General features: G+C 39.2%; 1 protein-coding gene across 3 annotated transcripts in view; it reads left to right on the forward strand.

Annotated features, from left to right (window-relative positions):
* PHACTR2 (phosphatase and actin regulator 2) overlaps positions 1-13365 on the forward strand; it is a 101909-nt gene extending 88544 nt beyond the window's left edge. For all 3 annotated transcript variants that reach the window (XM_086744138.1, XM_086744137.1, XM_086744139.1), the window contains 4 exons: positions 4582-4643; positions 5702-5839; positions 8113-8189; positions 11802-13365. In XM_086744138.1, coding sequence (XP_086600264.1) covers positions 4582-4643; positions 5702-5839; positions 8113-8189; positions 11802-11817 — 293 coding nt within the window. In that variant the 3' untranslated portion in view covers positions 11818-13365. The remainder of the gene's footprint in view (positions 1-4581; positions 4644-5701; positions 5840-8112; positions 8190-11801) is intronic.
* Positions 13366-20220: the final 6855 nt, after the last annotated feature.

Raw genomic sequence — 20220 nt, forward strand, 5'->3', positions numbered from 1 at the left:
AAGCAGTTAATACATTTCTTCTCCTGTTTCAGCTTGTTTACTTTAAGCTTTTGGCAGCGTACCAGGGTTTGCACTCAGTGCCTCCAGCCGTCCTCCCCTCTTGCTGCTGGAGGGCTGTCTTAAAAATGCAGGGCAGAGCAAGAAATAAAGGCTGGGAAGCAGCATTATAAATCACAAAAAATCACAGTCATTGACAAGGACATGGAGAATCCAAAACTCCTTTTTGCTTATCACCGAGATGTGAAATATTTCGAGTTGACAGTGATCTGTAAAAGGCAAAGCAAACCAAAGCAAGCCAGGGTTTGTGGTGACAGTCTGACTCAGAGCCCTTTCAGGGTGCAAGTTCTCTCTCAGCTCTAAAGCACTTGTACTATTTATCGACGTTACTGCATTCCCTTCCTGTGCATCATTCAGAAATGTTTACATCTTTGAAATGCCTTTGTTGCTGTAGGCAGCTTTTGTGAATAAGTTGAGATTTCTTTCATAAAGCTTCCTTCCTCCTGTTTTTAAGCAGTGGATGGGGAGAAGGGATTATATTATTGCTTGTATGTAAACTACGCCGAAGGGAAAGTATTGTTTTGAGTAATGTTTGTCAGACTTTGAGGTTACATGAAGTGGTAAAGGCCTAAATGTTTATTTCAGGATTAAGTTCAGACCAAATCTTTTAAGCGGTTCAGAAAAAGTCCCTCTTTTTTCTTTTTTTGTATTTCCAGTTAGTGAGGAAATCTGTCTTGCAAGAAGTTTTGTTTTGATAATGTTTCATGATAAATCAGTTACTGAAAATCCTGTGACCAAATACAATTGCAAGACATTGCAGGCGGATTTCTATAAAAACAATTTGGATAAAACTATCCAGGTTTCTAAGTCTTCCTACAATAAAACAAAGTTAGGATAACTCAAGAGTCCACTCAAAGGAACAGATAAAGCCCTGTGTTTTTAATAAAGACAAGTTTCTTGTGTACTGGCTTTAAGCCAGTAGTATTTATAGTAATGCATTATGGCAAATAAACTTCTTATTCTTCCAGGAATTTCAGATTAAGATAATTGTATTTTTTCCTGCTTTTGTAAGGGACAGTGAACTTCTTGTACTGTGCACCTGCATGCCTGGCAGTACTGGCTTTGTAGAAAACAGGGTTTAGCTCTTGATGCTAGTTAAGGAATATTAATGGTTATCTTTGCTTGCAAAACCAGGAAAGAGAAACTGCTTTGTGCGTTCCAGAGCACTGCAAGAGGCAAGCGCTTTGTTTGTCTTTTCTTTCTCTTTCCCTAGCAAGCCCACAGAGAAGTCTAAACATAGCTAATCCCATAGGGACACAATGGAAAGTTCGGTTTTACACTCCAGGAGTACTTTCTGGTCAAGAACAGAGCAGTCCTCAGGCAAAACAATTTCTCTCTTCTCTTTTCTCTTTCTTCTGCAAAACAAAGGTCTCACAGAATAGAGGGTGACTAGATTTAATACGGCAAAAGTTGCAGGAGCGATAACGTATAGATGCCAGGGAAGCTGCTTGTTCGGCTTTGACCGGTGGATTGTTTAACTCAAAGGCCACAATAAATGATGCTCAACAAAATTGTTTCTGTTAGGAGTCAAATCCCAGTTTGACCTCCTAGGAGCTGCAGGCAGGGAAGGAGGAAAGCTATAGCTTTGCTGGGATCTAACTGGAGACTCCTGCGAGTGAAGGGTGCTCAGCGGGCTGGTCCTTTGCCAGTACCTCAGCAGCAGGACATCTGAGGAGGGGACTCGCAGCTGGAACGCTGTGTTTATGTTTTCATTCTCCACATCACAGGGATTAGATATGCTTTTAAGGTGGAAAGCAGTTTAGCACCACATCATCTTAACTCACTATGCAGCTTCCACAACTTTTACCAAATATATGTGGTAGGTGTTAACTGTTAATAGGAATTTGTATCAAGGCAGTGTTTCTGTAGCACCCGGCTTAAAGCAACACTCTGCCCAGCAGGCTGGGGATTGGAAATGGGTGCTTCAGGTACGACTCAGTGCCATAGACAGAGGACTGTTTGCCAGACAGCAGATTCAATATGTTAGCAGCAACCACCAGATTTCCGTCCCTTTCCTTTGGCTCTTGAGTTTTCTTCCTTGAATAAAACTCAGCTTGAATGTGTAAACCACGTCCTGCCCCCTGACCTCTCTTATGCAGAAGAGTGACTGATCCCCACGGGTTCAGTCCCCACTTGCTTTGCCCAGAAGTGAAGGAAGCTCCTGGTGCCTCCTGTTGGAGTGTCCTCCAAAAGGTGGGCTTCCAGCTCTCCTTGATGGCCTGCTCTAGGACGTGCCCGGACCCTCTGCCCAGCACCTAAAATAGTGGTTCATCTCACATTTCTAGATGGTTTCCTGTGTCCAGCCATCCTTTCCTGCAGTCATCTGCACTCAAGGTCCACAGCCCACTGGGAGGTAGCTTCACAGATTGGCATAGGCAGCCAACCTCGAAGCTTCCTAAATGTCAAGATCACCTTTTTTGAGTTACTTTATCCTCCTTCAAAATATAGAAAAACAGTATTTCGGGTGGCCATGTTGTTGGTAGTTGTTTCTTAAGATATGCATAGCAGTGTGAGCCCCTATTTTTTGCATCAAGCATCTTATTACTACTTCTTAGGAGACACAGTGGTTTAGATAGCAAAGAAATGTCAAGATATGAATAATGCAGAACGTATTTTACCAACTAAATTAAGGAAAAGGCAGTACAGTGATGTATATATCCAGCTGCTTTTTTTTTCTGCTATGTGTGCTACTGGAGGATTTCTGAGGTAGGACTTAAGCAACTCAGTTCATGAAGGGACAAAATTTTTTATGTCAAAGACTTCCAGGTGAATGGAACCCCAACTTAATAGCTTGTGTTTAATTACTTCCATTACTACGCCTATTGATTGCAAAGACACTGTGTTTAAACAAAAGCCTGCAGATTATTTACCTGTCCTAAAACAGCTACAAAGCTTTTGATTTTGTTAGGTGAAGATGTTATAAAAAGAGTTCTCATCTGAAGTCATAAGTCCTTAAATACACCCATCTTGTTTATTGATAGATACATTAATAAAAAATTTTAAAATGTAGATCAATCTTTAATTCTCCTTTCTTCAGTTTTAGTCAGTTTACAGTTCCCCTATGGAAACAGGCCATCCATTTCTTCACCATTTAAGAGAAAAACTATTAATAAACCATAAATTACATTCACATTTCAGAATCTCAGCAAAATCAATATCAACACTAGATCAAATCTAATCCTAGCAGCAAGCCTGTGCAATTGTATCTTGCTGATGGAAACCTGGAAGTGGTGTTGGGCTCTTTTCACAGAGCAGGTCTTGGGCTACCATCGCCTTTTTTCTACTGTAACTTTCTTCTTTTTTATTTTTATCTTTTGTTCCTCTTCCCCTTTCCCTGTATTCTTCTTATATGTGAGCCTTTGAGTCAGAAAAGGAAATCTGCAAGTACCAAGAGATGACCTGTCATAGTGTCTCCACTTCTTCAGTCATGATACAGAAGGTCCTCTGCAGCCAAGTTGCCTATACTAACACAGCAGTCTGGCCGTGGCAGACAGGGCAACTATACCAGGATTTTAAACTGCCTTTTCATCTATGCAGGTTGGCTGCATCCAGAACAGACAAATTAATTCTTTTAAATTCATAGTTAGTCTTGAACTGCAACGTGGAGTCCATAACCCCTGATCATGAATAAAACAGGATCAGAATTTTATGGATATCTCTAGGTAGGATATTTCAGCCACAACAAAGTTAATTTTGCATATAACTATCAGAGGTGGACTAAAAGGGCAAATAATATTCCTTAAAACGTACATCGATTAAAAAAAAAACTGCTTAGTCCATATGAAAGTGCCTTTGTAAGTTTGCTTCTCACTGTCACTCAAGAAATCAAGTTTAGTTAGCGTTGAAGTTAATAGCACAAATACATTCAGAAAATGCACGTCATTTGCCGCTGTACTCCTTCATTTGGTCTAGTTAGTGGCCCTTAACTAAGAGGGCTTGAGTGCTGAATCAAATGCTCGCATTATAAAATCAGAAAAAAAAAAAATTAAAGTAACAAAATCATTTTGCACTAACAAATTACACAGCACTGAAATGAATTGTCATTGACTCATTGCATCCTGTAGCAGTAAAGGGCACTCAGCTGATTCAGATACTCAAAGCAAATGTTTTTCTTGTCCCTTATGAATAGTTAGACTCTTACCCTGAAGTCAGTAGGTGGCATGTTGGAAGTAGAAGCAACAGTGATTTTAATGTTAGGACAAGTAATTGAAACATCAGGCAGCTCTGTCAGGGTACTTCTTGTTTGCTGTTAACACAAGAGGAAATGACAGACGACGCCTCTTTGCTGTGTTCCTGACCCACAGTGGTGACTTGAGATGTCTGCAGAATCAGAGGAAGCGAGGACAGAGAAAATAAATGAGAGCACACAAAATCCAAAAAGCAGACAACACATGCAGGAGAACCCAGAAATATAAGGATGCGTGAGCCAGGACTTGAAGTCCTGAAGCTTTCAAGCAAGAGAAATGCAGTATGTGCAGTTATAATACTTAAATATTCACTCCTTTTTATCTCTTCTGAAAACAGAGAAGAATGAAGAAGAGGAACAGGAAGCCAAAAGAGAAATAAAACGTAGACTCAGTAGAAAGGTGATTATGTGGTTTTTTTTGTACTGTGTATTTGTGTACATAGGATGATTTTTTTAAAAGATTCTAAAGATCAGTGTGTATACATTACTGCAAATGCCTATCAATTACGCCCCTAGTTTAGCAATCTGTTTAAGAAGCAGTACAAGGCAAATCCATCTTGGAGGAAACTCTGTCCTGTCCAGTTTTGCATACCTGGAAAACCATACGAAGTCTGGCTATGCTTAATATTTGTCCCTGTAAGCAGAGGAGAGAAATGACACGTTTCCTCTGTGAGCATGACCACTGCTGATTCATGTGTGTTTGAGGGCAGCCACACCTGTAGATCTGCTCTTCCCTAGAGCAGCGGAGAGGGCAGCAAAGCAATGTGAGCCCTGAGAAATCCCTTCACTGTTCTTCTGACCACATCAGTGGTCTTGGCTGCTGCAGGTGGGATTGTGCTCATTGTCTATGGAAATAAAGCAGCTATGGATCTCCTGCCCTGACTTTGGGTGCTCATTCTGGAGAGGATGGGGAGACTTTTCATATGTATCCCTGGTCTGCCCTTCTCTGAAAAAAAATTACAGTTTCCTTAATATGATCATCCTTAGTTAATTAAAGTGAAGATTGATTGAGGTGACTGAAACAATTTGGCATCATAGTGGCCCCCAGATGTTCAAACCAATATTTTTTTTAGCTAGGCAGACACCTCCAAATCCTGCTTATTTTCAGTATTATAGTTGAACACAACAGACTCTGTAATTGTTAATGCAAATGGACCTACTACCTAGTGGGGTAAATGGTGGGACAGTTGCAAAATCACAATTAATGTTCCAGGGCTAACTGTCATGATTCTCTGTGACCTCTCCAACAAAGACTATTTTTATAATTGAAGAAATTAGGTTGTGCTGCTTCCCCATTCCCGTGCAGTGTTCCCAGGATGGTGCCTTTTTTTAGACACCTGAAAGTGACCCTATTTAGAAATACCATTAAAGTTCTCTTGAGATTACATCATACTGTCATCTTTTATATTCTTTCATTTCATCTTATTAAACGTACTATTTTCTGCCTCCTGCTTACAGCTCAGCCTGAGGCCTACAGTGGCTGAACTTCAAGCAAGAAGAATCCTTCGATTTAATGAGTATGTGGAGGTCACGGATTCTCCAGATTACGACCGCCGTGCTGACAAACCTTGGGCCAGGTTAACTCCCGCAGACAAGGCAAGGGACAAATGTAGATTATAAGAAAATGCTTGCATCTGTCACTTTTGGGGGACTTTGCTCTGGTTTACATTCTCTTGGCACTGGCATTACGAATGACATCTGCTGGAGGCAGTGAGATTGTCACGGTACTACTGAGCATTTATTTGCAGCAAAGAAAACCCACACAGGTGCCTATTAAGAGCGTATTTGCCACCTCCATTATGGCAGTTCAGGCCAGAATTTCTTGCATTTTTAAAGCCTTGCTAAGCCAGATACACACTGTTAGCAAAGGTGGCCACAACTCATGGAATTCAGGCAAGGTTTCTGCAGGCAAAAGCCTGTGTCACTGCCACCAAGAGTTACTTTTGCAACTCATTGAAGTGGAAAAAGGTAGGAGCTGCTCCATCCTTCTGAGGGTTCTTGGCCACAACCGTCAATGCAGTATGTGTGCAGTACACCTTCTTGGGAAGTTTGCCCCCAGCACGCTGTAGTTAATAGTTCCTCTGCTTAACTACAAAGGATGAGACAAATTATTCTGTCATTCTCTTCTAAAAAAAAAAGATCAGTTAAAGATTACCATAAAATGCTCTTCCATTGCCCTCCTATACCACTTTGTAAAAGGAAAGCTGTAGGATTTATGTATCAAAAAGTTCTGGCCCTTTCAGCACTGGATCTGAACTAACTTTTGTGGAAATTCTGTGAGATGTGCTTGGCATGAAAAATGATATATGCAAGCACCCACTGTCTTTTAGCTAAGGATTGTGAAGCACTGGTTTTATTTCAGCTTGTATTTTAATATTAATGCCACTCATCTGACAATCAAAGGAGAATCTCATAACAAGTCAAGGTTGAAACATTAAAAATGTACCCAGAACTGTTTGTAGCTGTTGGTTCTGGGAGATGCTGAGCACTCCCTAGTCCTCACGTAGTCTTGTGGGAGGTTAGAGCACCCACCACCTCCACTTTCACTAGGTCCAACCAGAGTAAACTTCACTAGAACAAGCAGTGGATTTTCCTACCTACTTTAGGGTAGCAGTGTTTAATCTCAATTCATTTTGTAATGAACAGGTGCCCAAGGCTGGTGCTGTGATCCCCATGTTTGTTGGCCTCAGCAGAAAGGCAAAGACCTCACGTTGCCTAGAAACTCCCTTGTCCTTTTTTCCCAAGGAAGTGATTTTTCTAATTCCAGTGGGAGCCGAAAATTGTACTGTAACTATATTATGGAGCTGCAGCTCTGGTGTCTTTGCTGCTGACTTGATGCTCAGAAATAGCTGTCTCTTTCCTAGCTGTTACAGCAGCCTCATATAAGCATGCTGTTGTGGCTAAACAGAACCATCCCCTGCTTAAAATGAAGTTTCTCGTTTATGAGACTGCAGCCTAGTGATGCTGTAATTTTATCGTGCTGCTGGTCTGTTCTGCATTGACAGGCATGCACACCAGATGAGATTTCTTTAGGGATTAATGAAATGATACTGCTTTAATTTAAAATGGTGAAAGAAAAGAGTAATTTCATTTCACAGTGAAGGTAGGAAAGCATATGGCATAGAAACAAAAGCCCTTGTAGTATATATTAGAATATTTCAGAAATTATATTTATTACTTGATTAAGTAAATTGCTTATCACTCCTTGAACATAAGCAAGAAGGCATTTACAAAGGGCACTGAATTTCTGCTGTTCTTTAGTATCTGCCAACTGAAAACACAAGCCTGAAAAGTCCAAATATTTCATTTAATTTTGCATAAAACTAATCAAATCAGGTGACTAATTCTCCCCTTAAAAAATGCTATTCATCTTGCATTCCTGAAGTCCTGTCTCCAGTGGGGACATACAAGGCCCCTGCTGTGTGTACAGTCTCAGTGCAGGCAGCCTGACTGACTGACCAGCTCCTCGGGCCTGTGCCTGGAGATAAAATCCCCTCCTGGTTTCATTCTCATCAGGTGGCTGTCGAGGTCACCCAGTCCCTTGCCCTTTTTTTGTCTGAGGCGAGTGCAATATTTTGGTGGGAATTTGGTTCACTCCTTGTAGTAGATGTGGTGTTTCAATGTTTATTGTTGGTGTTTGATGCTTTGGGTTTCTTTGTAGCGTATTACTGCTCCAAATAGCTGTAATTGAAAAAAGTCATTCATGTTGGTGATCAGAAATGTGAGAGAGCTGTGGGCTACAGCAAGGGAGACCAGAAAACAGGGACTGTAAGGGAACCTGCAAGAGCAGGGCCAGGTTCCCTTCAGACTCTTTACTTTCCTTAAGAATCGTGTTTCTTATGGTTGCATGTATCATTATTGTTTATTAGGCAGCAATACGGAAAGAACTGAATGAATTTAAAAGCACAGAAATGGAAGTACATGAGGAAAGTCGGCAGTTTACCAGGTGGGTGAATCCCTCTTCTTGCGTAAGTCAGAGAGATGAGTATGACAGCGACCCCTTGCCTTTCTGCAAGTCCTCTGCAGCTGTGTCAGGACTGACTCCTTACATAGATTCCTACCATGAGTCCTCTTTAATCCCACGTGAATCCCATCACTCATTCTGGTGGGTTTCCCAGTGTTGTTACTGCCATCCCTGAAGTTGGGGAGTTGATACAGCAGTGAAGGTGACTGCAGTGGATCAGATGCTACATGGAAAAAGACTGTTTGGGAAATCTAAAAAAATAGTCCTTTGAAAGGACTCGGCATCTCTCCCAGATTAATTTATCGGTCCTCAAGCACAAAAAAGTGATGTACTTTTCTGGCAGTACTCCCTTGCTCATGCAAGTATACCTTTTTTTAGATGCATTTGGTAAGTGAAAACTAGATGATGTAATGATGTGTTGAACTTAGAAAAGCTCATCAGTGTTTTGGGGAGCTTTCTAGGCTCCTGCCAGCATTTTCAGGGGAACAAGACAGATTCTAATATTCCTTGTTTGCTACTTCTAATGTTTTAATCTGGATTTTTTTTCATTCTCTGTCCTGGGTAACACCAAGATGTTGTCTGAAACGTTATTATTTAACGAGCTCTGAAGTGTCCACGGTTTTTAGCAAGACTTCAAATTTGGCAGAGTTATGCTTAGGGGGAGGGAGGCACTTCCTGCCATCCCCATGGCATCTGTTTGTCCCTTTAAAAGTTATAAAGGCTGAGACTTGCCGCCAGCAAGCAGAACTTGCTGTTAGGATCAGCCAACATTGCATTCATAGTGTTACTGTCTTCAATTCCACACAGAGTTAAGTCAGATAAAAACAATTGCCCAAGACAAGGTCCCTTCCTTTTTCTGAATTTGAGCAGGTGAGTGTGAATCTTCTAATTAAAGAGAGCGTCAGAAAGGGAGATGGATGTTTGGTGATTTTTTGACATCTCAGTTCAATGCTTGATTTCACAACTTCAGTGACTTTTTTTTTCTCACCAAAACATGGATTTTTTAAAAATAATATTATAAACTCACTTCAGAGTAGATACAAGATTAATAAATTTTCATAGCAAACCTAAGCCAGGAGATGAACCAGGAGGCAGGGTTTTAATCTAGTGTCACATTCTGACCATTAGAAAATGCCCTTTTCAAACATGGATCTGCATATTTTCATTTACCTTCTGAGGACATTTTCTCTTCAGGTAGTAGGTAGCATACCCTCTTTAGCATATATAAAAATACTACTTTTAAAAAATGGGCTTCCCAAGGGAAAGAAGCAAAATGAGCAGGAATAGAAACCTGGCTGTGTGCTGAGAGAGATGGAGTGCAACCCTCTGCTTACACTTTTTGAGTTCAATTGCAATATAGAAGCATAAGTACGGATATACACGAGTCATGCAAAAAGAATCAGATATTTTTTGACAAGAACTGAAAACAGTTGAGACTGATTACAATGGGATTCTTGAAAGCTGAACCAAAAACCTCAGGGATCCAGTGGAGTGACAAACCAGTTAAAAAGTGATTTTTTTTTTTTTTTTTTTTTTTGAGGAGGGCCTTGGAAAATGGAGTGAAAAATAGGCACAGCCGTATTGTGATAAATATAGACAATTGTTCTATAGGTCCTGAAAGAATTTCAACCTGAGGGAAATCAGGCTCTCGCCATTCCCTTTCCACTCTCTTTTTTTCACTGGTCATGTTGTTGGGCCACTGCACAGAAGTCAGCAGAGTAACAGTAGAAAAAGCTAATTAAGAGACAAAATAGATACAGATGTTTTAAGTCAGTTGCAATTTTGAAAATAAAATAATGATAAGTCCCGTTTTCTCCGGGACTTCTCATTAAAAATTACGTAGTTCACCACTACATTTGGATTGATACAACAAAAGTGATTTGTTTTAAAAAACTGTAGACAAAAGTCTCTGGCCAGAGAATGAATTACTCCTCTTTTGATTTTTTTCAAGGATGATCACTGAGATAATACAAAACAAAAGCCACTGCTGCATTGGCAGCTAGTTAACAAAGGCTTATTCGTGAAGTTCTGTGATAGAACGAGACAACAAGCTGCTTGTTAAACAAAAATACCTTAAAACATATTGTTTCTTATATTATTACGTATTCAATATAAGAAACTCTGATCTTCGAATTGTTCAAATTTAATATTAAACTTGGGAAAGAAAAAACACTGATTTTTCATTGTTCATCATTTACTGTAATGACTGTCAGTTGAATTGGTTTTCTGCTCCTGGCAATTTACATTGATTCCTTCTGCTACTTCATAACAGAATCCAAGAAACCAAGTTTCTAAAAATAGATAAATAAATACAAGTTTGGGAAGAACATATTAGTAGATGTTTATAAAGTGCTTCTAATGGAAGTGCTATATATAGTCCAATATGTTGTTGTTCTATACAAATACAGAAATACTGTCTTTTTTGCAATGCACTGTACCCTGACTTAGCAGATGAGCTGCGTGCTTGTGAATGTCAGCTTTTGTGTACGTCTCCTTTATTTGAGAAACACTGTGCTGTACCACATACTGAGGTAATGTGCGGCTCATTTTTACTCTTCTCTGAACTATTAAGAGAAAATGTGTCAAACAAAAACTTACGTAAATCTACTGCATTAGGTGCATCATTACCTATGCTTTTTTAAAGTTGCTGCATCTTTTACTGCTTCATGGATATTTTTAAAGCCATTGAAAGATAGATTTAGACGTCTAGTGATAGATACATTGAGTACCTGATATTGGTGCCCTTCTTACCCTTTTGCTTGGATTCATTACATTTAAGCTCAGTTAGAATTTCAATTGCTGTAGGCTCCTAACTTGTTCTAGAAAAGGTTGGCGACACTCTTTGGAGCAACCCACCTCTCTGTCCATCATACAGGCCATCTGGAGTGATGGACATACCCTCCCTAAAAGTCTAAAAAACAATCGTGGTCGACAATTGGCTGCTGTTAACAGAAATAAAGTATTTGCAGTGCCATAAAATGTGTTGATACCTTAAAAAAAAATTAAATTTTTGTTAGCCTCATTTTGCAGAAGGATTGAAAAAAGAAAATGCAAGTTTTATAGCTTAGCAGAGCTTTTCTGATTTACTGACAACGTCTCCAAATAGTGGATGCAATTGTGGATAAATCTGTACTGGTAAAAAAAACAGACTGGAGACTGTTCTCCAGCTCTGAGGCCAGCAGGCTTGGCCCAGTGTGAATTCATACAGTTAACCTCTTTCTCCCACCCCAAAATGGGTGATGTCCCCTCATACCAGTCTGCGTATTGGCCTGTGCTAGTCCCAGCCATGCCCAGGCAGTATCTGGAAGAGCACTGGTTGACCCAAGCAAAACTCTGCTGGAGACCACAGTAGTGAGTTAATGGTGTGGACAGACACACCGGTGCCTGAACCACACCATAGCCCTGTTTGGTGTTCCGGTAGAGGCAGACAGACGGTGGGGGATAATAGGGCTGACTCTAATCCCGCACAGACCAGGAAAATCAGGAATAATGCTGTTCAGGCAACAAAGGTAAACAGCTGTGAGAGCAGGATGAGGATCATATCATTGTCAGTTGAAATAATAAACTCTGTTTTTTAATGATTTATCATTTCAGGTTTCATCGTCCATAACCATTTGACCACATCTCGTATTTCATGTAACACTTTTCTTTGGGAAAATCGTTGCGTCCTGAAGACCTGAGATTGCACTGGAACTTGACTGAGTGTGAGTGTGTGCTACAGCTTACCCTGAGGTTAATGAAGGATGTGGCCCTCGTCTTTGTCAATGGACAAATGATTTGCCTAGGAGGAGAACCCACATGAAGAGTTTGTCAGTGTTAAGACAAACCACGGTTCTGTGGCTAGCCCACACAGACGAGTCAGTGGACTTCTTCATCGGAGCTCCACAAGTCAGGAAGAGCTGAAGACAATCGCTTGAGAGCCTGTTACCAGGAACTCATCAGACTTCATAGGGTTGACTGAGAGTAACTGAGAGGGGGGAGTGTGAAAAGAACTGAGAGCATGGGGGAAGAGAGACTTCACTTGTCGGTCCACAGAGAAAAGTGGAACAAATAGGACTGATTAACAATGCACTTGGCCAGTGGGAGGAATTATTTAAAAAAAAAAAACGTGAGAGTGTGAGCAACTGTGCATGTATTTTTTTTTTAGTGGCCGCAGCCTGTCTTAGAAAGACAGCAAGCCACAAGTCCTCATGTCATCAGTACTTTAGTGAAGAACTGTAATTTTCTCTGGTGCCAGTAAATACAGTTGCCAGAAATTAGTCCTAGTATAACTAAGCTGTCTTTTTTAAAATCCCGATGAGCATGCTTCAACAAAATACATTGAACATTCATACAGAACATTTTTTGTTTTTTAATGTCAACATACTCTGGATCTTCAGAAATACATAAACAGGATTCAACGGACAATTAACATGTGGCACTATGAATGCAATTATATGCTTTGTGTTTAGAAACACTCCTTGCTGTCTGTCACTTGCCATTCAAAGCAGAGGGATCGTTATCCTTCTCATCTATGGCGGGCAGTGGTGACAACTTTGACATCATGCTAGTGTAAATCCAAAATCAGAATTGAAATTGGGCACAAAAGTCTTTTTAGTAGGCTTGAGCAGTGATTACTAATGTGACTTTTTACATTTAAGGACTCTTGCACTGCTTTGAGGAAGAAGTCCCAGATGAATCAGTATGTCTTCAGCCAGTGGTCTTGTAAAAGTGAAGGGAAAATCCTTAGAGTGTCTGCAGCCTGTTTTTGTTGAGTGTGAAGAATGCTTCTCAGATGCATAATTTTTTATACTATCTTGAAATTGTATATGTGATTACAGTACTATTAAGTGGTATGGAGTGTGAAAGGCAATACATGGTTTTTCTAAGTTGGCCCAAAGGCCTATTAAAAAGCCTGTGGCGTTGTTTACACTAAGAAATTATCTGTCTTACATTAGCACTTATTTATCCTTTGAGTTAATGTACACAACATTTTAGGGGGGTCTGGAATTCACATATGCATACATTTAATGCAGTATTACAATATATTTGCTATTTATCCTTTCTAATGTGTGTACATATTACAATTTATTTTTGTCTTTTATGTGCCCTGTTTAGTTTTTAATTACGACGTGTAAGTATTTCTTTTTCAGGCAATAAAAAGTCTGTGTCGATGTCATTTTTACCTCAGAAGCTGCGACGGATTCTTGTGGAATGTTTTTCGTTTCTAAAATTGAACGTTGTTGGTTTAGATGTCAGCCTAAAGGCAGGAAGGCAATTTGGTGGATAAAATTAGATCTCCCTCTTTCCTGATATTTACAACAAGACCAGGTTTGCATAAATGGGGTGGATTATCTTAGCAAAGAGCACTTCTAGTAATAGGAGAGTGCTTTCCAACAGCTGTCACTCTTACTATTTTTAAATATGTTGACAAACCTTTTTTTTTTTAAAAAGATAGATTTATAAGACTGTTGGGGTCACTTACATTTTAGTAAAAATTCAATGACATATGGACCCCAAAATATGGATAGCCAAATAAAATAACCATCTACTTGCTTGTAACAAAGAAAAGGAAGCAGCACCTTCCTTTTTTAATGGAATCAATAAGAGGCATTAGGATTCCATTTGCAGAAAGCAGTTTGCTTCTGTGGGGCCCATCATTTTGTAAATATAGAAACACCACTTTAACATCAAGGAAACAATGAAAATGTGTTCTTTAGTGCTAAATCATACAGGAATAATCAGACCATTAGAGCTAAGGTTTGTCAGCAATTCTGATAGAATCTTAATTTTTACTTTTAGAATTTGAAGAGTAAACTTTAGAACTTACCCTAGCACTTAATAAATAGTTCTCCTGCTTAAACTTGTTGTTGTTGTTGTTGCCAAATTTAGAAACATGTCCAAAATCCTATAGAGGCCTACTATGTTGACTTTGAAGTATAAAACACGGTATTTCACTTCAAAGGAAATGAGTGGAGCAATTAAATAGACCTCAGTGTTGCCTTAATCACTTTCAAATATTTGAAAGCAGCCAAGATACTCAGGGCAGAAAGATAGCTGTTGCACAGACAGAATGACTTAGACAAAGGTGATGTCAGACTGTATAAACTTTGTATAGGACAGTAGTTCCACTGACATGCCAGGGTATGTATGGGTTACACAAGAGAACTAAAGCTTGTTAAACTCTTTGGATGAAGGGAATGAATTGACTTTGCAAGAAGACATCACTCCGTGCTAGCCCTGGAGCATGAATGGAAAGACATGTGCCATCTTCTCGTTTGAAGAGTTAAAACACAAAGATGAGGATACAAGTTTCGGCTCAGACTTCCTCAAGCTGCGTTTTGCCATAAGACATCAGGATACATAGGTGAGGTGTCGCTGAGGCTTTCCTTCTCCTCCTCCTGAGTTTGGGTTTGGGTTTCACTACAAGTCATTGCTAGAGGCAGAACACTACCCTAGATAGAGATGCTGAGCTAATCTTTAATTTCTTATGTCATTTCCTATAGTTTTGATGATAAATAATAAAAAGAAAAATTGGCCTCCAATTCAGCAAACTACTCAAGCACATTTATGTAACTGGACAAAAAAGTTGCCTTTAATGGGACTTATGTAAAAATGTAGTATACTTGCAGAATTAAAACTATAAACTGCCCATTGTGTGTTGTACCCACACACAGACTTAAATTGTATATACTATTTTAATATTCTAAATATCAGCTGGCAGGAAAACAGCAGCTGGAAAGCATTATCCATGCAATAAAAAATAACAGGATTTTGGTACATCACTGTGCAGTGAAGCAAGTTTGCTTTACCTTATTGAGCTGCCTGAAGTTGGTTTCTTCTATATCTTCTAGTCCTCTGGATTGCTGATTTAAAATGTCTTGAAGTTGCTATAACAGCCCATTGGAAATAATACATCATGTACCTAACTGCCTATGGTGATGCACGCCTGTTAGAAGGGAAAAAATCAGAATAAGTCCTGAGAAGCTGCCAAGTCAGTAATCCTTGAGGGGAAAAAAAAAGTAAAAAAAGGCAAAGAAAAGAATAACACCTTCCATGCAACACACAGTACAGTCCAGCTGGCTGAAAGGGATCAATGTGTTCATTTTTATTGAGTCGGACAAATCATTTAAATGTCATCCACAACATATGACAAACCTTACACACATACCTATGTTCCACAGAGAGATGATCTCAGATGTCTGTCTACATCCACACAAAGAGAACATGAGTAGCTTGGAGTTGTGGTTTCTGAAATGACCTCATACATCACATTTAGCAGTGGATCATGCTGTAGATGCAGAAGAAGGGATGTTTAATCAAATCCTAATTTCTTCTTCACATAACAAATTGGAATGGTTCTAGAATGTCTCTCATCTCTCTCTTCTTTCAGGTAATATATTAGTCCTTATAACTGAAATGTGTTGTTTCAAATGAAAAGTAGTCAATCTGAATTTCCTCTAATTGTGATATAAGTGTCAAGTCAACAAGTACCCCCAAAAATTATTTAAGCTAAATACCATTTTGACTGGTGATTTGAAACAAGGTAGGACCAGGAGCAGCGTTTCTTCAATATCACTGAAAGTATTCTCAGCCATTTGTAGGTCTACAAATTGGATTTATGTGTTGGGTTTAGTATTTACCTACAGTTGTGTTTGTCCCTTACTGTGGTGGACCTCACCAACCTCTGATGTGGTGTGGGGCAAGGCAGCCTCACCTTCTGCTTTGGCCACCCTGAGCAGCTCTTAGAGAAGCTCCACAACCTCAATGTTGACATGTAAAAAATGTATCAGTTGATTGCTTTTTTAAACTTTTTTTTTTCTTTGAAAACCAGATTACAGCTGTGAAACGAAAGGGATGAAACTGTCCCTGATATTACAGGAATTACACCCCTTCTTCCTGGTGAGATTAGTGCTTTGCTACCAGTGAAGATGCTTCAAACCCAGACCTGCAACTAGTAATGCTACAACTACACCAGAGAGTTTCTTTCAAAAAAGCTGTCACTTCACTCGAGTATAAATATTGTCTGAGCCACAATTGGGTATCATTGTAAAATGGGAGGAAGCTCCAGCCAGCACAGACTGGTCTAAGGTCTAAGTCTGGCAGACTGGGACTCAACCCAAACCCCCTCATCAGCTGCAGTGGGTGGGAGCCAGGACAGGGAGAGCCATGCTGTCCCCTGGGTACCTGGCAGGCTGCACCGGTAGGAGAGGTCTGGTTGAGCACTGCTGGCATCCTAAGTAGAGCCTAGAATGTGTGCCCGTGTCTTCATGTCTGTTAGTGCTTTAATGATAAAGTAAACCACGCTAAAACCCTACATTTGCATTAAATTGTCAGGTATACCAGAACTGCGTCTTTTAAGGCTGTCACGTCATCTGTTTTTATTTGTATCTCAAGGAGTTAAGAACTGTGCCGCTGCTGTAAACTATAAAGACATAACTCAGGGTGAAAAAGAGAATAAACTTGCCTCCTGCCTTGAGGAGCTCTGACATTTAGCTCCATTGTTGTTACTATCTTTATTTTTATCATACAAAGCTCAGTGCAATGCTCACTGCTGGGACCTGGCTTTTGATGAAGAAAAAAAAAAAGCAATTCTGAAAGTTTTTGTTAGGTTGGTATTAAAATATTCAAATTAAAAGAAAAGTAAAGGATCAAATTAAAAGAAAAGTAAATTCCCCAGAATAGCTCAAAGCATCTATTTAACAGACATCTGGGAAAAAAAAAAAAACTTATGGAAGTCTATCTATATAGAGAAAGGGAGAGATGGAATAAAATTAACGTACTTCACTGTAATATTTTGACAGGTTTCTATTTATTAACTTTAATGATTAGTAAGCTTTTGTTTCACTTTGTCAGTGCTCCCATTTTGTTTCAGGATTTTAATGGAAATAGAGCTCATAAGAACTAGATACAGCATTTCACCAGTGTTTCATTATTTTCTAGAAGCTAAATATTGCATTCCATAGGAAAAAAGAAAGTAATGGCATACCCCATATCCCCTTGTTCAATCATTGATTCTTTATATTTAAAAAGTCTTGCAATACTATGTCAAATTTAACCATATTTGAACATTGTTATACTATAGTAAAATGTTGCTGAGCATATCTTCTCTTCCTTTCACTACTTTGTGTGGTATATTGATTTATAAACTTGTATAAATTTTTTAATTAAAGAAATACTGTCTTTTGGATTATTATTTTAGCTGGTGTGATTTGAAACTAAAAGATATCAATGGCTTGTTTGAATGGACATCTAACTGTACGAGTAGGGGTGGGAAGGGTGTGGAGATGGCACATGCTAATTGCCTGCAACCATTTAAATAGCTCCTAAGATTATTTTTTTTTCCCTAAAAGAGAAATAGAATTCCATTTACAACCAAGCTTCAAATCTAGGAGAGGTGCAAGAACACTGCAGACTACATTGCTGTACACTCAGGAGCTAATACGTTTGCATCACTTCCCAGAGTTTTACGGAACAATTGCTCAAACAGTAAATCGTGGCAGTGTTAGTATGCCATGTTTTGTAGACCCAACTGTACCTTAAACATTGGGCGTTCAAGGATGTATATTTCTCTAGGAGAGCTGCAATACGCTGGGGCGAGGTACTACTCGGTAGTAGGAACCCTTGCGTACATGCCTCTTCCAATCAAGTCTGCAAGGACACCTCTGAGAGGTGACTCCAGTAACGAGGGCTTGATAACCCGTCTATACCAGTGCAGGTAGTTAAGCTCCAGCAGGGTCTTATGAGGGTCCAGTAAAGCCAGGAGGTTCTTACATGCTGAATATACTATAAGCAAGTCACAATCACCTGAAGTTACATTTTCATATTAATTCACTGGAATTAAAATTTTGCAGGATGTAATGGAGAGCGTTACCTACTAAGAGGCACTGAGCTAGTTCTTGGACTGTATTGCTTTTAATAATTTGCTTAAAAATAGAAAGAAATTATACTCAAAGTAACTTGCTTGAATGTCACTAAATGTTCCTATTTACAAGTAAAATAAGGCAAACGAAATTCAACACTTGGTTCCCCACTGCCTGTCATGCTGTAGAGTTATTGATAACTATAAAAATGTATCTGAAACAGCTTAGAATTGCTGGCATTTTAAAGTGTATTTGCCACGTGTTTAATGACTTTCAAAAGATGTGAGGCTGTGGAGACACAATACCTTTTCAGCTTCTGCAGTATGTATTTTACTTAACAATTATAAAATGAATGCAATGTACTTGTATTTTGGCAGCTAGATTTAGTGAGATTGAATGTGGTAACTATAAAGAAGTGGCTGATCCAATACTGTGTTTTCCACAGGTGTATTGATATCTGTGAATGTAAATAACTGGAAATGTTACAAATTAATTATAGCTGCTTCTTGGGCTTTTATCTGTACTGTAGTATATACCTATATATATATATATATATATACACACACACAAATATATTCCATTATTGTCATCTGAAAAATAGAATATGTATTACCTTTTTATACAGTGCATATATTATGCTTGATTTATGGTGTTTTTATTTCACAAGAAAAAAAATGTGTGCTGCCTAGTTGTACAGTACTGTAGGATACTCTGCTGTGCACAGTTCCAAGTGCCTTAGACAATTGTTTGGCTATTTGAAGTACAGATACATATAATGAAAAAAAAAATATATATATATATAAAATGAAGACAATTACCTCAATAAAATTGTTCAGAAAATCTTCACAGAAAATATTTTGTTCTTGAATCTCTGGCAAGTACATGGGTGTGTATAATGGAGTTAACTGTAGGGAGCTGTTACTTGTTGGAAAGCGGCCTCCAGAGACTGAATTAAAAATCCTTCTGCGTGGAAATGAGATGAAGGAAGGTTCCTGAAACCTTCCTTCGAATTCTGGGAGTCCTTCAAACACACCTGGTAGCTCTCCTCTGGGTGGTGTATTCGTTCAGACGTGTGTTCAAAGAGGTGACAGTTATTTTAAAAATACAAAGTTAGTGGTGTAGCTCAATGGTTCAGAGGCCTAATTTATGCACCCATTTTCCCAATTTTTTTTTAATAAGCAATAAGTGTTTTTCACTAGATTCAGTTTCACTGACAGCAGATTTGCACCAGAATTACACCTTCTGCACATGGACAAAACTGATCTGCGCAGTTCAACCTAGTCTGCAGTATGTCTGCCAGTCTTCTAACATTACAAAGTGAGTGCCAATAACTTTTGCTTTTTACTTACTTTGCCATAATTTCTGCTTTGCAAGAACTAAGAGGAAAATTATTAGCATAAATTTCCTCATGTGGAAGGCAAATTATTTATTATGTCAAAGAAATGCGTATTTCTAGCATATTATTTTTCAAGCGGCTGCCTCAGCAGTAAAGCCATTCTGATATTGGCCATTCTTTCTCCATAAGCATAAAAGACGTGGTTAATGACCTGACCCCTCTTCCCCAGTCCCTGTAGATGCTCTTTGCTGAGTTTAAATCGCAAGGTGTCTCAGCAGAGAGTACAGTGGGATGGATGGTGGATGGCCTTGTAAGGCTTAGATGAAATTAGAAGCTGAAGCGGAGTCTCTGAGAGGCTCTACCATACACAGTTCACATCCATGTGATACTAAATTTTGAATTTTGATGGATCAGACATTGGTTGGAAGGAGATTATTCCCCCTCAGGTATCAGCAAAGGAGGCCATATGATGTTTGTTACTGCTAATGTCCCAATTTTAAAACTAGTTCCAGATTGGTGACTGTTGGCATACATTATCAATCTTCTGCGATAAGGGACCCTGTTGTTTTAATCACAGTGTGGACATATAATACAAGTCCTTCCCCCTAAATGCTTAGAATCTAAACAGGAAATACAGCGTGCGGATGTGAGTTAATCAAAGACAGAAAACCCCGAGACATAAAATACCGAAAAGGTAAATTTAACTTAGACATATGAAACAGCTGATTGGCAATAGAGCTGAGAGCAAAAGCTACCTTCCCCCACTTCCAGACTGACACCATACTTCTGGACCAGATTTGGAGTATGCGGAAGGACAGTACTGCCACTATTCGAT

The sequence above is a fragment of the Chlamydotis macqueenii genome, chromosome 3 (assembly GCF_036417535.1).
Source record: "Chlamydotis macqueenii isolate bChlMac1 chromosome 3, bChlMac1.mat, whole genome shotgun sequence".
Taxonomy (NCBI): Eukaryota; Metazoa; Chordata; class Aves; order Otidiformes; family Otididae; genus Chlamydotis; species Chlamydotis macqueenii.